Source organism: Eleutherodactylus coqui, chromosome 2, assembly GCF_035609145.1.
Source record: "Eleutherodactylus coqui strain aEleCoq1 chromosome 2, aEleCoq1.hap1, whole genome shotgun sequence".
Lineage (NCBI taxonomy): Eukaryota > Metazoa > Chordata > Amphibia > Anura > Eleutherodactylidae > Eleutherodactylus > Eleutherodactylus coqui.
The window spans coordinates 217,518,756-217,532,995 of record NC_089838.1 but is presented as its reverse complement, the minus strand read 5'-3'; the positions used below and the strand labels follow the sequence as shown (position 1 = coordinate 217,532,995).

At 42.2% G+C, this 14,240-nt stretch overlaps 1 protein-coding gene across 3 annotated transcripts in view; it reads right to left on the bottom strand.

Moving 5' to 3' along the window:
- The window catches only part of BNIP2 (BCL2 interacting protein 2), a 49,625-nt gene continuing 35,385 nt past the window's right edge, over positions 1 to 14,240 (bottom strand). The window contains exons 7-11 of one of the 3 annotated variants that reach the window (XM_066592479.1): positions 13,746 to 13,877; positions 8,042 to 8,128; positions 7,841 to 7,939; positions 5,783 to 5,818; positions 1 to 848 (exon numbers count right to left, since the gene is read on the bottom strand). In XM_066592479.1, coding sequence (XP_066448576.1) covers positions 797 to 848; positions 5,783 to 5,818; positions 7,841 to 7,939; positions 8,042 to 8,128; positions 13,746 to 13,877 — 406 coding nt within the window. In that variant the 3' untranslated portion in view covers positions 1 to 796. The other 2 variants (XM_066592481.1, XM_066592480.1) reach the window with 2 other exon arrangements.

Here is a 14,240-nt window from a genome sequence, read left to right as displayed (position 1 = left end):
TAGGGAGTTCAGGTGTGTTCATTTACTACTATAAAAGGCTGCAATAGAAAATAAAAAAAAAAATAGAAAAGTGGATGACGGCTATACTTGAAATTGTTCACCGGTTTGCGTTTCACTTAATTATCATACTATTTGCTAATCCTTTTAGCTAATGTGACACTACGTCAAGCGCTAACCATGGAAACTCACAATTAATACTCCTTGCACAAGAAACCCATAATGATTTCTAAAGCGAACAAAGCTTTTCTTAGGTCAACAATCAGGTTTTCTTTTCAAAGACAAAGCATTTCACCTAATATAACCCACTGGACATGCAATTTATACCACCAATAGATGTATCAGACAATAGATAAATATGACAAAAACCGATATAGCAAAGGTGCATCTAACAACTCAAACAAGCTCATTACCAATGTCTTAACACTTACGCAGTGGCTTAAAAGCAACTCCTAAACGATGGCTTTCAACAGTTTGTGCCGTTCTCACCAAGGAAACGTGTCTACTTCACAAATGGTTTCTTCTCCGGGTAGAACCATGTGGTGTGCGCACGATAACATACATTAACTATTCAAAGTAGGGCACCAGCAATGGATTAACAGTCTATTGCAACTGGTCTAGCGCCTCTGGAGAGTTGTAACAGTATGAAAATAAGAACCAGGATTCCCTTTGAAAAAGGAAACAGTCACATCTGAAAAGGCACATTTCAGAGAAGGAAAATGGACAGTATACTGCAAACAGAACACTCTTCCCCATCTTCATGGGCATTCTTCAGTTCTATGGTGCGTCTTCTACAATCTTATTGCTCACTGGTTTGGTCTTCAACCTTCTTGTTAAAGTCTTTATCAACTCTAGATAATAAAGGTAAAAGTTGAAAAATTACTTCTTTTGTTTTAAAAGAAAATGTATAAAACTATTTGGAAACTATACTTGGGCTCTGCTTAAAGGGGTTTTCTGGGCACTTACTATTGAAGACCAAGTTGATTGGCAGAGGTCCACTGCCTGGGATCCCCACCATTTAGTTGATCCTCCGGCCCGCTGTCAGTGCAGGTAAAACAGATGTCATCATTAGAGTCGGAGCCAGAAATGTAAGAGGCTATATACTCCTATCGATTTCAATGGAAGCAAAACCCTTTCAATTACATCTCTGGTTCAAAACACGTTGATGACGTCCGGCTCTGCTGCACTGACAGCAGGCTGGAGGATCAGCCGATAGGCGGGGATCCTGAGCCGTGGACCCTCACCGCTCAACTGTATTGATGACCAATCCTGAGAATAGGTCTTGGTCCTCAATAGTAAATGTCTGGAAAAGGTTTAAATGTATTAAACCCAAAAGAAGAAAGGCATACAAACAATGTGCAGAAATGCCTGGAATAGAATATCAGACATCTCCAACCATGGTAAAAGCTACACTAAAATGGCAGAACAAAGGCATAGTAGTGCATACAGCTAGAAGATTTGTGGATGAATAAAAATGCCATCAGTAGGGCAAGGAGCATCTTCATAGAATTCATATGATAGAGACATAATACCTTACATCAGGGGAGTGAGCACAGCCACAGCTTCCACACATCTTCAAATTGGTCAATTTTATCTTCACATCGCATTAAGTTTCTCACATGAGATAATTAAAATAATTCAACAAATTGCTGAAAGGCTAAGAGCGGGGGTCCACTATTTTTATGCAATGCAAATCCAGGTGGTCAACGAATTAAAAAGGAACTAGACGGAAAGCCCAATTAGGCATATTAATGGGTTGATTTCCTAATAAGCATATGGAAGGTATTTGAGGACAAGTAACGTCAGTTGTGCTCTCCATCAACTCTCTATATGTGACCATGCTACCACTAGACATGACCACCATGTATGGTACCGCAATGCGGTAAACCCCTCTTAATAGTCTACTTTTATTGAAGGCTTTTATAATGTATAAACAAGCAAAATTAGATATCCTCAATGTCTTCGCACCATTTTCCGATCTCCCTCTGCCTCCGAATCCTTGGCCCCTTTAAATGGCTAAGTGAAGCATTAAAATACGGAGGGAACCAACGACTTAGAAGATGCCTTCTTACTTCCCTTCTTAACCCCTAAACTTCAGAATTATTTTTTCCCATTGATTTTTCCTGCACACTTTGGGGAAAAAATCTTGGCATAAAATTAACTTTTTGACCCCTTTTTATTAAGTTTTTTTCTTGGAGATTCGGATGACCAAGAAAGTGCAAATCTGGTATTATGTGTTTTTCTCCGCTGGCACTCACTGGGCAGGATAAATGCGTCATTTTAAGAGATTGGATTTTTATGGACATGCCAATACCAAACAGCTTTTTTTTGTTAATGATGGGAAGGGTTTTTTTTTTTTTAACCTTACTTTTTTACCTCATGGCTTTTACCTAGAGGATTATTGCTTACAGCTGAGTAGGAAGAATTTCAGCAAAGGAAACCACAGATAAAATATACAGTATGTTTTCACAGGTGACCATGCAATTATGGCCGATAAGTTTTTCCTCCGAGATTCCAGTAAATGAGCTGCAGTTTGGCCCTCTGGGATAATCGGACATGTTTTAACACAACTGTGTGTTATACTGATGGGAGATGAATTTGTGCGGAGGACTGCAAGACTTAAATTGAAAGGATTGACCTTGTGCATAGCATTAGCTGCTTTTATTTTCCTTCATCATTACAAACTCCGTACTAGTCATTGGGCCTAATCACTGGGGCAGTATGGGCGACGGCTGCTTTTCGTTAAAGTAGCTGAAAAGCCTCAAAAGAAAAGCTACTGCAATATTACATGCAACTCAAGCTGAGCAGAGCTTTATGAACCACAACTTTTACCATGAGATGCCAAGACGATAATGCTCTCAACTTGTCCTTTCCGTCCAAATTGTACATTTACGGCCTGTTTTGCACATGGAACATATCTTTATCATAAAAATAACCTGCATTCATTTTAGGACATAAATACACTTTTTAAAAGAAAAAAAAAAAAGAAAAATAAATTCAAACCCCTAGAAGGAGTTGTCGTTTTGCTGCAAAACTTGACAGGCAGTTACATCTCAGGCAGATATGCAAATGATTCAGGTTTTAGAGTGATTAGCTAAAATGTCTTGATGCCTGAGGCCCTAAAAGTTGTTCCACAATTTGCCTATAAAAAGGCTCTCAGAGCCTACTTGTGTGTAATGGACCTCTTTTTCCCCTTCTGTAGAGCTTGTTGACCACTAGACGCCTCTACGATGCAATTGAAAAGATTTAGCCCAGTTTGAGAGGGAGTGCATTATTGGAATGCAAGAAACTACATGGTCATATCGATAAATTGCCCGCCCCCTGGGCAGTACTGACCAGACTGTTAGGAGGTGTTGGGACCAGTGGATGGCATAGGACCCCCTCAACAGACCACCAGTAAAGAGAAACGTCTGGTCATTCAACAAGCACAAACGGCTCCAACTGTTTCATTGTCCGCCATCCAGAGACAGGTGGCATCATTGTTACAGCCCATGTCCGTCAGCCAGACACCAGGAATTGGGTGCAAAAGGCACTTGGTCTCAAGGCGCCCATTATGTGTACTGTCTTTGACAGCCCTGGTCGCCTCAGTTTTCAGTGGTGTTGTGAATGACAAAACTGGATGCTATGGAGTGGAACTGGGTTGTCTTCAACGATGAATCCAGCTTTAGTTTGGACACCGATGATGGCTGTGTTCGTGTCTGGAGCCCTAGGCATGAGGGGGCCTCAATCCTGCCTTTGCTGTGGAGCGGCAGTCTGCCCCCACTGCTGTGTGATGGTCTGGGGGGGTCATCGCATAGAACAGTCTGTGACCCTTAGCAGTGGAACAAGGGACAATGACAGCTCAGCGATATGTTCTGGACATCCAGCAGCCACATGTGTTCCTCTCATGGTGGCTTCCAAGAGGCATTTTCCAGCAGCATAATAATCAGCCATATACAACAAGGGGGTCACAGTAATGCCTCCACAACATTACCACACTTCCGTGGCTGCCCGGTTGCCAGATTTGTCGCCAATAGAACATATATGGGACCATCTGGGATGCCAACTTCAACAGCCTACCAGTTTGCAAGATCTAGAGGCTCAGTTACAGCAAATGTGCACTGATATGCTGCAGAATACCATACAGAACCTGTATGTCTTCTTGCCCACCAGTATCACATCTTATATCCAAGCTAGAGGCAGTACAAAAAAGTACTAGAGCCTCCATGCCCCACCGTATCACTTTTTGCATCCAATCTAGAAGCGGTACAACAGGGTACTAGAGCCTCCATGCCTGCCCATATCACATCTTACATCTAAGCTAGAGGCGGTACAACAGGGTACTAGAGCCTCCACGCCCACCCGTATCACATCTTGTATCCAAGCTAGAGGTGGTACAACAGGGTACTACAGCCACCATGCCCACCAGTATCACATCTTGTATCCAAGCTAGAAGTGGTACGACAGGGTACTAGAGCCTCCCTTCAAGTGTTCAGCTTTGTGCAATAGATCATTTTGCGTTGATATTGTAATCACTTATTTCCACACTACAATCACACAGAGAACATTTCATTTGATTCCAACAACTCCTTCTAGGTGCTTGATTTTATTTATTTTTTGACAAGGAGTTTACATAAAAACTTGCAAGCTTGTACCTGGGGTAACCCAGCTTTTAGTACACAGATCAGTCTACTCTCATCCCTCCACATTGCTATTGCCATTAGGGGTGTGTGCTCTAAAGACAAACGTTCAATGAACCTATATAAATCTGCTTCCTGTATTCGCCCCTAGTGGTGATGTTTTACCAAAATTAACCTAAATTAATAAGAGGCAACACTGTTCAATAACTCTATAGGATAGAATTTGTAAGAGTCAGCAATAAAGAGCAGTGAGCAAACAAAAATAAAATCTTAAAAAGCACATAAAAAGTGGAATAAAATGTGAAATAATTTGAACGGATTGTTTTGTCAATTAAATGATCCATCAATATTCTGTTAATATAACGTTACTCATGCAAGCAATTACAGGCAGGAGAAAATTATGCAGATTGGAAAGTGCATGTCACTGCCTAACGGTTGATGAAAGCTGGGGAAAGGTGAAGAGAAGGGATGAGGAACATTCTCCGCTATGGTGAACTAGTTTGCCTGAACACTCCAGCACAGCAAATACAAACATTGCACTGGGGTAGAAGGAAACAGTCATATGAATGGTTATTCTGTGTGCAGAACAGCAAAGGTCAGGCCATGCAGTATATATTCCTAGATTATTTATCGAACAGCACGCTGAAATATTAACAAGTTATAACTGCTTTAGGGTACGTTCACATGTAGCGGGAATGCAAAAACATCTGGGGCAAAATCAGTAGCATTTCCGCATCAAAAACCATTGGTGCGGATTTTGACTCCGTTTCAGCTGCAGATCCGCAGCAGATTTTAGCACTGCAGCGTACATCCCTCACCCAGTAACCGCTACTCAACCTGCCGCCGGCCGACAATCAGGTTATGCGGACATTGGTGCGTCACCTGAACCGCAGCATTTCCACTACATGTGACCGTACCCCAACAGCCTCCTCTATCAAACTCATTTAAAAAAAGAAAGTGGACAAAGCTACAGGGACCATTTGTGAATAGAATCCTAGGCATTGATTTATTAACACTGACCAATTACAGTGTGACTAGGTCTATGGTGCATGTTTGTATTTACTAATGCTATATGGTATTCTCCAAGCCAACCAATAAGGGAGGGGTTAGTTTGTGCAGAGCAGATGGACTTGTCTTGGTGCAACCCAAAGAAGGTGTACAGATACCTTTTGGGATTCTTTTTACTTTTTGCGTCGTCATACCTTAGTAGGAGAGAGTCGGAAATTCAGTACACAGAAACAACCGCTACACAACATATACGACTAAGGAGAAGTTAGATTAGCATCAGTTAAAGGAAATCGGCACAATAATCCTAACCATTAGCCAAGGTTCTTCTATATAGCCAACAGTTTATGCTATAAAGGACATTTCACCTAATTTCAACTACATTTCCATAGTTTTTTTTCCCCCAGTCACATGGTGCAAAGTACCACCGCCAACACAAAAATCAGAGAAGGCAGGGGCATCTGCAGGTCAGTATGTCGTGTCATGCAGATATCATGTACCCCACGTGTTTCTACACAAGTGGCCAAAATTGTGCAAACCTTTTGAAAAAAAGGGGAATTTTAAAGGCTGATCTTTCATACCATTTTTTTGTAATACCATAAAATTTTATATAAAATTGGAAAAAATGTAAATGTAGAATTTTGAGCAATTATCTGAATTCTATACAACGTTATAGGTAAATAATCAGAAGCAGCAAGCACAACAGCCTCAGGCTTTATGAGCCGGCTTTGACTGGAATCTAACCAATGAGTAGAACTGTTTAGGTGTTATTGGCAAGGAGTCAATGAGGTCACAATAGCATTCAGGTCTGAAGGTCATCTTTTAAAGCAGCCATTGTCTTTACATTGTGCGATTCTTATCAAGTTGGTCACTTTTTTTTGCTTTCCTTTGTGTAAAGAGCTTGTAGAACTTAGTAAAATAAATAAAAACCGTGCAAAGGGCTGACTGGTCACCCAGAAAGCGATGCAAGATAGTGATTGTGCGTGACCAAGGCTATACTTATGATGAAATTAGAAGGAAACACCGTGATAACTCCCCCAAAAGGAGGCATCTAAAGAACTTTTGAAGAGGTCCAAGATGATTCAGTCACTACAAAGCCAGAGACAGCACGTGTGTTAGCCAATCACAGCATTAGCAATGCTCTGTCGGGGACCAGGAGGGAGAGACAGCCTGCAGCAGCGCCGCAGAACGCCGGGGGAGGTGCTGCTTTTTTTTCCCCTACACTGTATTCCCGGTGTATAAGGTGACAGTTGGGGGGGGGGTCGTCTTATACGCCGGAATATACGGTAATTGTATGGTATTACTACAAGGAAAACTGCCGTTATGAGCCATCAAATATAAAAAAATGCACCGCTTTTCAAAAGTTTCCACAATTCTGGTCACTAGTATACATAGTAAAGGTAGGTCTACTAGATCACAGGGATAACATGTACTAGTGGGGCAAAAGCACTATTTGTATAGTGTGAGGGCCTAGAGTAGAGATAATTAAAGCAATGAATATATAGTTATCTTCCTTGCTGTAATGGCACAGGTTAGGCTCTTTTCACATCTACATAAGATTTTTACATTTTCTTTTTCCCTCATCGGAACAGAAAAGCGATAAGAGCTTGGCGTGCCGGATCTGTCATATGATGGACACCAACAGCGCCTGACAAACCCAATTGACCATAGTGGGTTCAGTCAGATGCCGATTGTTGTACAATAAAAATAGTGCTGCAAAAATAAAACTGTACTGGATTACTGTTTTCCTAAAATTTATGCTAGAATCCCTTGGTGGAACCTCTGAATGGAGGTGTGATTAGATATTTACATGTGGGGGCAAACAATAACAATGCTGCAATATCAAGAACTCCTATTGCTGCAGAATGTAGTGTTTTAATTCTTATGAATATTGCATTCAGGTATTAGAAATAAGACGCTAACAAAAAAAATAGTCATAACACTATTCCAAGAAGTAAATACATTTTCTAGCGTGATTACAGAACAGTAGTCCCCAATTTGTGGCTCTCCAGCTATTGCAAATTACCATTTCCAGCATGCTGTGAGAGCCTGCAATTGTCATGGCATGCGGTGTGTTACATATATGAACCAGAAGGAGAGCCACAGGCTGGGGATCAATGCTCTAAAAGAGAATATTTCTCCAGTAAAAGTCTAAATTGAAAGATTGTTGCGATAAAAACAGAAAACAAAACTAAAAGAAAAATTCTAATATTACATACTCCTTTATGCACTCCGGTATGACAACATACTCCATAGGAATAAGCTCCGCTAACTCTACCAGGCTAAAGACGTATTTGATCTTCTGACTGAATTTTGAGCTGCAGAAGGGAGAAAAAAAGACAAAGGAAAAACAAACAAGAATTAATATAGTAACAAGCAGCTTACAAAATAGTTGAACAAAACAAATCAATCAGCATTACCTAATGAAGGGCTTCGTAATAGCTAGCAATGTTCTGATAAACCAAGAAGGATGCACTATAATCAGAGACTTCAGATTTTTCCGTAGCCTTCAAAAAAAGTAACACATATTCAAATAAATAAAATAGTAACAGGGATTTCCATAACCTTTTACATGTGAAGTATATGGGTCAAAAAACTGACTACCGGTAATTATACTAAAGAAAGCAACATTATAGAAGAAGAAAAAAATATGCAGGCCAACAATACATACTTTATTAGACAAAATCGGTTATATATAACAAGAAAATATAGTAAAAACTTGTAGGGATCAGGATAATGTGATCCCTCTGTAGTACTTTCCCACTTTATAAATGAAAACAGCCTGGATGTACTCATGTTACAGACCTCGGAAGGATGCGAGTTCAAGAGCTTAGGACTCAATTTCTGCTGTGCCAAACAAGGCTCTCTAATACAAAAATCCATTGTGGTGGTGTACAAAGGCTAAATTATGTACATTGTGTCACTGCCCCCAAATCTGTGGACCCTTTTTTGGCACTGTCCAAAGCTAAATAGGTATGTGTCCTTGGATGTCTTAGTGATTTACCTGTGGAGGAGCATGAACAGCTGCTAATCGCAAGATTTCTATATGTTACAAGGAAATTAATAGCTCAGCATTGGCTAAATTAAAAAGACAAAAAAAAAAATTTCAGGGGCCTAGGACCTAAGCTTAGGGTGAGGACCTCCAAATTAGTTTTCTCAGAAATACTACCTGTACCACAAACCACACCAGAAAGGCAGCAGGAGATTAGGGAGGTAAATAAAGTGGCTCCAGAGTTAGCGTAGGAAGGAGGGGTTTGGGTTCCTGGAGAAATGGCGCGACTTTGTGGTCGGCTGAAGGCTCTATTTATCTTCAGAAGAGAAACAAAGGGGTAAGGGTTATGTCTGTATGTTAAATCCTACTTAATGCCAAGGCAAGAAGATATAGGTGTAGGAGATGAACACGTGGAATCCTTATGAGTAGACATAGGGAGGGAAAAATAACAAAATCCTGATAGGGGTTTTCTATAGGCCACAAAAAACATTAAGAAGTTTTCAGTTTCTTCTGTTAAGGAGAACAGAAGAGGTGTCAACGCAATGAAGTAATTATTATGGGGGACTTTAATTACTCGGTTATAATATGGGAAGACGAAACTTGCGAAGCTTACAAGGGCAGTAAGTTCTTGAGAACAATTAAAAGAGAAGTACCTTACTCAACAAACCAGACAGAATCATGGGGGTGCAGGAACACTTGGGAAATAGTTATTGCAATATAATTTCCAGCTGTCATTTAATAGATGCGAAGAGAAAAAAAAAATTGTAGGGAACTTGCCATACTCAGGTACTCAGCTAAATCAGTTTTGTACGCAAGCAGTAGGAGCACCCCAGTGGGGCTTGTTACGAAATGGTAGTGCTTAAAATAACCTAGGAGGGCACCAGTGCGACCATAGACAAAAAAAAAGTACCCCTATCGGGTGGGTGCTGTGTCACCCAATGAACATATCAAGAAAGATTTTACGGCAAGTTCGTTACAAAATCTAGTTTGTCGTCTGGATCATTGGGGAACACAGCTTTGACTGTGGGATGTTCCAGAACAGTACCCAAGGGCTGGGAAAATATAAGAAACCACACGTGTAAAGAAGCGTAATCAGCTCTTTAACTGCAACTAGCGTTAATGGGTGCCTGGGCATCCAGCATGCTCAGAGCGGAACATAAAAGGGGCCTGAGAAAACGGATCCATCCCCCAACTTGGAAAAAGGCTTCCGACGAGGAGCTTTCAACAAGGCACCCGTTGTTGAGAAATATGTGCCGTAACACAGCCTGATAACACAGCCTGAACAAATGATATTGCTGGCACGGTAACCCTGCACTGCCGCGAAGCAGCGCCAGTGCGAGGAACCGACCTAGGAAATGCAACGATGCACTTGTGTTGTCGGGAACACCACCAGAGAGCTGAAGAATACTGAAGAATGACACTAGAGTTAAATTTGTACATTATGACCTAGCCTATTTGTGACATGCTCGTCCAATGGGACTAGTCTTCATTAACACGGGGCCAAGATACCACATGCAGTGAGGTAACATGCAATAGGACGGCAACGACCTTCTTTTGATGACAAAGAAACTTCCGCTGGACAGCGCCTCCCGCTTAGAAGAGACGAGCAGACTGGGCGAGCTGGACATGACATTAGCACCATCAGAAAGGGGGGGGGGGGGGGGGGGGTGAAACTTAAAAAAGCTTGGGGCCCCCCCAGCAAGCAACCTAACTGAAAATCAGGGTCCGCTGGAGTCCAGGTTGTAAACACCCGGCTAGGCAAGTTGCCATAACGACAGCACCCCTGTTGAAGGGTTAGTAGGAAGCACCCCAGATGAATGCATGGGAGCTACTGCTACCAGAGGGAATGGGAGATGGAGACTGCATTGGTGTATCTTAACGCCACCAGCAAGTGCTGGTGAAGTCAAGATTGGCAGGGCAGTGACGCCCCCTGTATCCGATTGGCTGGCCAGATACAAAAGCTCTAGCTCCTGGAAGGGCACTATACATGTGCTTAAAAGCCATGCAGCAGCCCCTGCTGCAAGGGGCTTACAGAGCCAGAAGGCAGAAGCCCCCTCCCTGTTTTACTGTAGCCCCCCACCGCACAGGACAGCAGCATGACACCAGGGATCCCAGTGTGATGCGGTACAGCAGCAGGACAGTCTGCGCAGCCGGCGGAACATGCATAGCAAGTATGCGCAAGGGGAAGTGGAGTAACGGACCACTGAGGTGGCAACAGACGCAACACACTGCCCCCAGGCGTCGCTGATCCCTCATCCTCCGTCCGGAAGCCATCGCACACAAGCAGCGTGTCGACAAGAGCGGTGAGCGAGTCCTGGGGTAAGCCTGTTCATCACTTTTTACTGTCCCTGGTGGCTTAAGGAGAGGGTTTGTTTTCTTATTACAGCTCGTAATGTAAGCCTACACTGAAATATTACCCTCACCCTAAGCCACCACAGCCAGCAACAAACAATGCACAGTGTGGACCTTGTAGGCCTGACCCTATCAGGAGCTGGGGGTGTGACAGAGGCATTCCTCCTGTCAAGCCCCTAGCTTCCGGTGGCGTCAAGATACACTAATACCGATGGAGAAACCCTGGCCTGTCCCCTACATCCCTATAGACCTGAAGACCTTGATTGAAAAGGTCTGTCTCCTACAGACACTAAGCTAAAAACTGATTAGCTGAGTACCTGCAGAGAGTATACAGCAAGTGGGAGGAACCAACACATTTGTCTGCTTAGTGTCCGCCTCCAGTCAGCAGGTGCTACATACCCAAGGTCAAAGCTGTGTCACCCAATGATACAGACCAGAAAGAAAAATTCTCCGTGCTCGATGGATTGGGAAAATAAGCTATAGCGATTTTCTATTTTATTGACCAAATAAATAGGATATGCAACACCTTTTTCAAGCATACAATATGTACATTAAATCATACCACTGAAAAATACAACTCTTCCTGCAAAAAAACCTCCGATATCTACGTTGCTGTATAAATAGAAGAGTTATGATTTTTTAAAAGGGGGAGAAAAAAAACAAAAAAAGGGGGAAGACCTGGGGTTACTAGTTGACTGTAGATTTAACTGGAGCAATCAATGCCAGTCAGCTGCTGCAAAAGAACATAAAGATTTGGAGTGCATTAAAAGAGGTATAGGGGCGAGGGACGAGAACATTATTCTTCCACTATACAAGGCACTTGTCAGGCCTCACATGGAGTACTGTGTACAGTTCTGGACACCGGTGCTCAGGAAAGAGGTTGCAGTGCTTGTGGGGGGTTCAAAGAAGGGCAACTAAATTAATAAACAGAATGGGAGGACTAGAATACCCAGAGAGGGTATCAAAACTGGGATTATTTACCATGGAAAGAGACAGTTAAGGAGACCAAACATGTATAAATACATGAGGGACCAATACAAGGATCTCTCCCATGATCTGTTTATACCCAGGACTGCAATTGTAACAAGAGGGCATCCTCTATGGTTAGAGGAAAGAAGGTTTCATTACCAACACAGAAGGGGTTCTTTACTGTAAGAGAAGTGAGACTGTGGAACTCTCTCTGCCTGAGGACGTAATGATGGCAAAAATCAGTAGAGGAGTTTAAGAGGGGACTAGATGAGTTTCTAGAGCGTTATAATATTACAGGATATACACATTAAATAACCAGCGGGGTTGTTGATCCGGGTCTCAGAGTCAGGTAGGAACTTTCAAACATTGATCCAGGGAGTATGACGACCACCATTATGGAGTCGGGAAGGAATCCTTCCCCCCAAATGGCTAAATTGGCTTCTGCCTCATTGTTTTTTTTTATGCCTTCCTCTGGATAAACAAGGCGGGGGGGGGGGGGGGGGGGCTGGAAACAGGCTGAACTAGATGGACTGTCTTCTTTTAGCCTAACATACTATGTTAGTATGTTAATACCTTCCCTACACTAAGAGACCAGATTAATCGGCTCCTGCCATGGCACAGAGGGAGATACCTTAAGCGCAAAGCAGGACCAAAGTACAACAAGATATGGTTAAAACTGCTAAGTGCCCATGGTCAGATGCCACTGAATGTATTCAGCAATATTCCAGTGAGCTAATCTCTGTGCAAATATGTAGGAACTGGGTGGGCTGACGGAGATTGTGATGGACACAGAAAATATTAATCATAGAAACAAATAAGATAAGGATGTGTGCGCTAGATAGAATAGGTTTAACTGACCATACTCTGATGCAAGGCAGTATCCATTAATTCCTCCTAATTGCTCTGTATTACATTCAGATTGTTAAATGGGTAGTTATGTAAAAGTGGGAGATGAACTATGATATGACCTTGTAGTACCTTACAAACTCTTGGAGGTAGCAAGAAAGTCCTTGCATTCCTTGGGTGTTTTTTCTAGCTTCCACTTTTAAGTATGAAGAATCTGCAATACAGGAGACCTCTATGGTCCCACAATTATGGGAAGATGAGAGGATAAAGGAAGGACTGTTGGACTTTAGGAAGGGGGGGGGGGGGAGGTTTATTTATTATGTTTATGTAAAAATGACAAATCTTAAAAAGTCATTTAATTAAAAGTTTATATTTGTGAAGCCAACTATATGTAAGTAAATCTCTCTGTAAGGCTGGTTTCACATCTGCGTCAGATCCTGCAGCTGGTGGTTCTGTCACAGATGCGACTGCATGCAGCACTTTTTCTTCAGTCCTAAAACTGGGCAGAAGAGAGGCAGACCTCATTATAGTCAAAGGGGTCCCCCCTCCGCCGTTCAGTTGCATCCAAAGACAGGAAGCGGAATCCCCAACCAAGTGTGAAAACTGGCTGTGTTCACATCTGATTCCACCAAAAATCCAGTAACATGATGGTCACCATGGCAGAAATCTGACACATCCAATTATAGTCAAAGGAGTCTATTGGGTGCCCTGTGGCGTCAGTCATGTAACGGACCCAGCATGGTTATGAATTTCGTTGCTCTGTTCCTATGATGGAGCAGAACAACTGAAGTGACAAACAGAGGCGAACAGAACCTAGAAATACATTTAGTAAGCTGAGAACAGGAACACTTTAAAATCAGAGATGGCCATGCTAAGGAATCAGAATATAGTGTTTATGACATAAAATGTAGACATTCTGGAGAAAGAAAAAAAAAGGAAGGAAATTACTGTGAGATCAGCCTTACCGTCTATCAATTTGCTGATAGCATTTCCGCAGCCAGCCAAGACTCGGCATTTTTCTCCTGGTTGTGGCTCCATTTAAATAGACTATCATGTAGTTCTCTGCAACTAGCATCTCCAAAGTGCCAATAACATACCTGCCAAAACAAGTGTCACTAGGACTGTTACATCATGGAATATATTAAAACAGAAGACAGAATGTATGACAAAACGGTATAAGTGCATAAAAATATCAGTAACGTCCAGTATTCACTTCATGTAGTACCCTAGACCTTGCCTGTCTTGCATAGGCTGGGGTAATGGAGGTTGTAGCACCAGGCATGTTTTCTCTGGGACGCTCCACATCTCAATGACCATCAGTAGGGAGCATAAAATATGCTACAATAACTTTACAAGCAAAAAAGATTTCTTTTCAATCAACAGCTTGCATGATATTTGATTTTTAGACACTTCTGTTCTCCTCCAGAAGGACCAAAAGAAGGCGGATGGATCAAAATAAC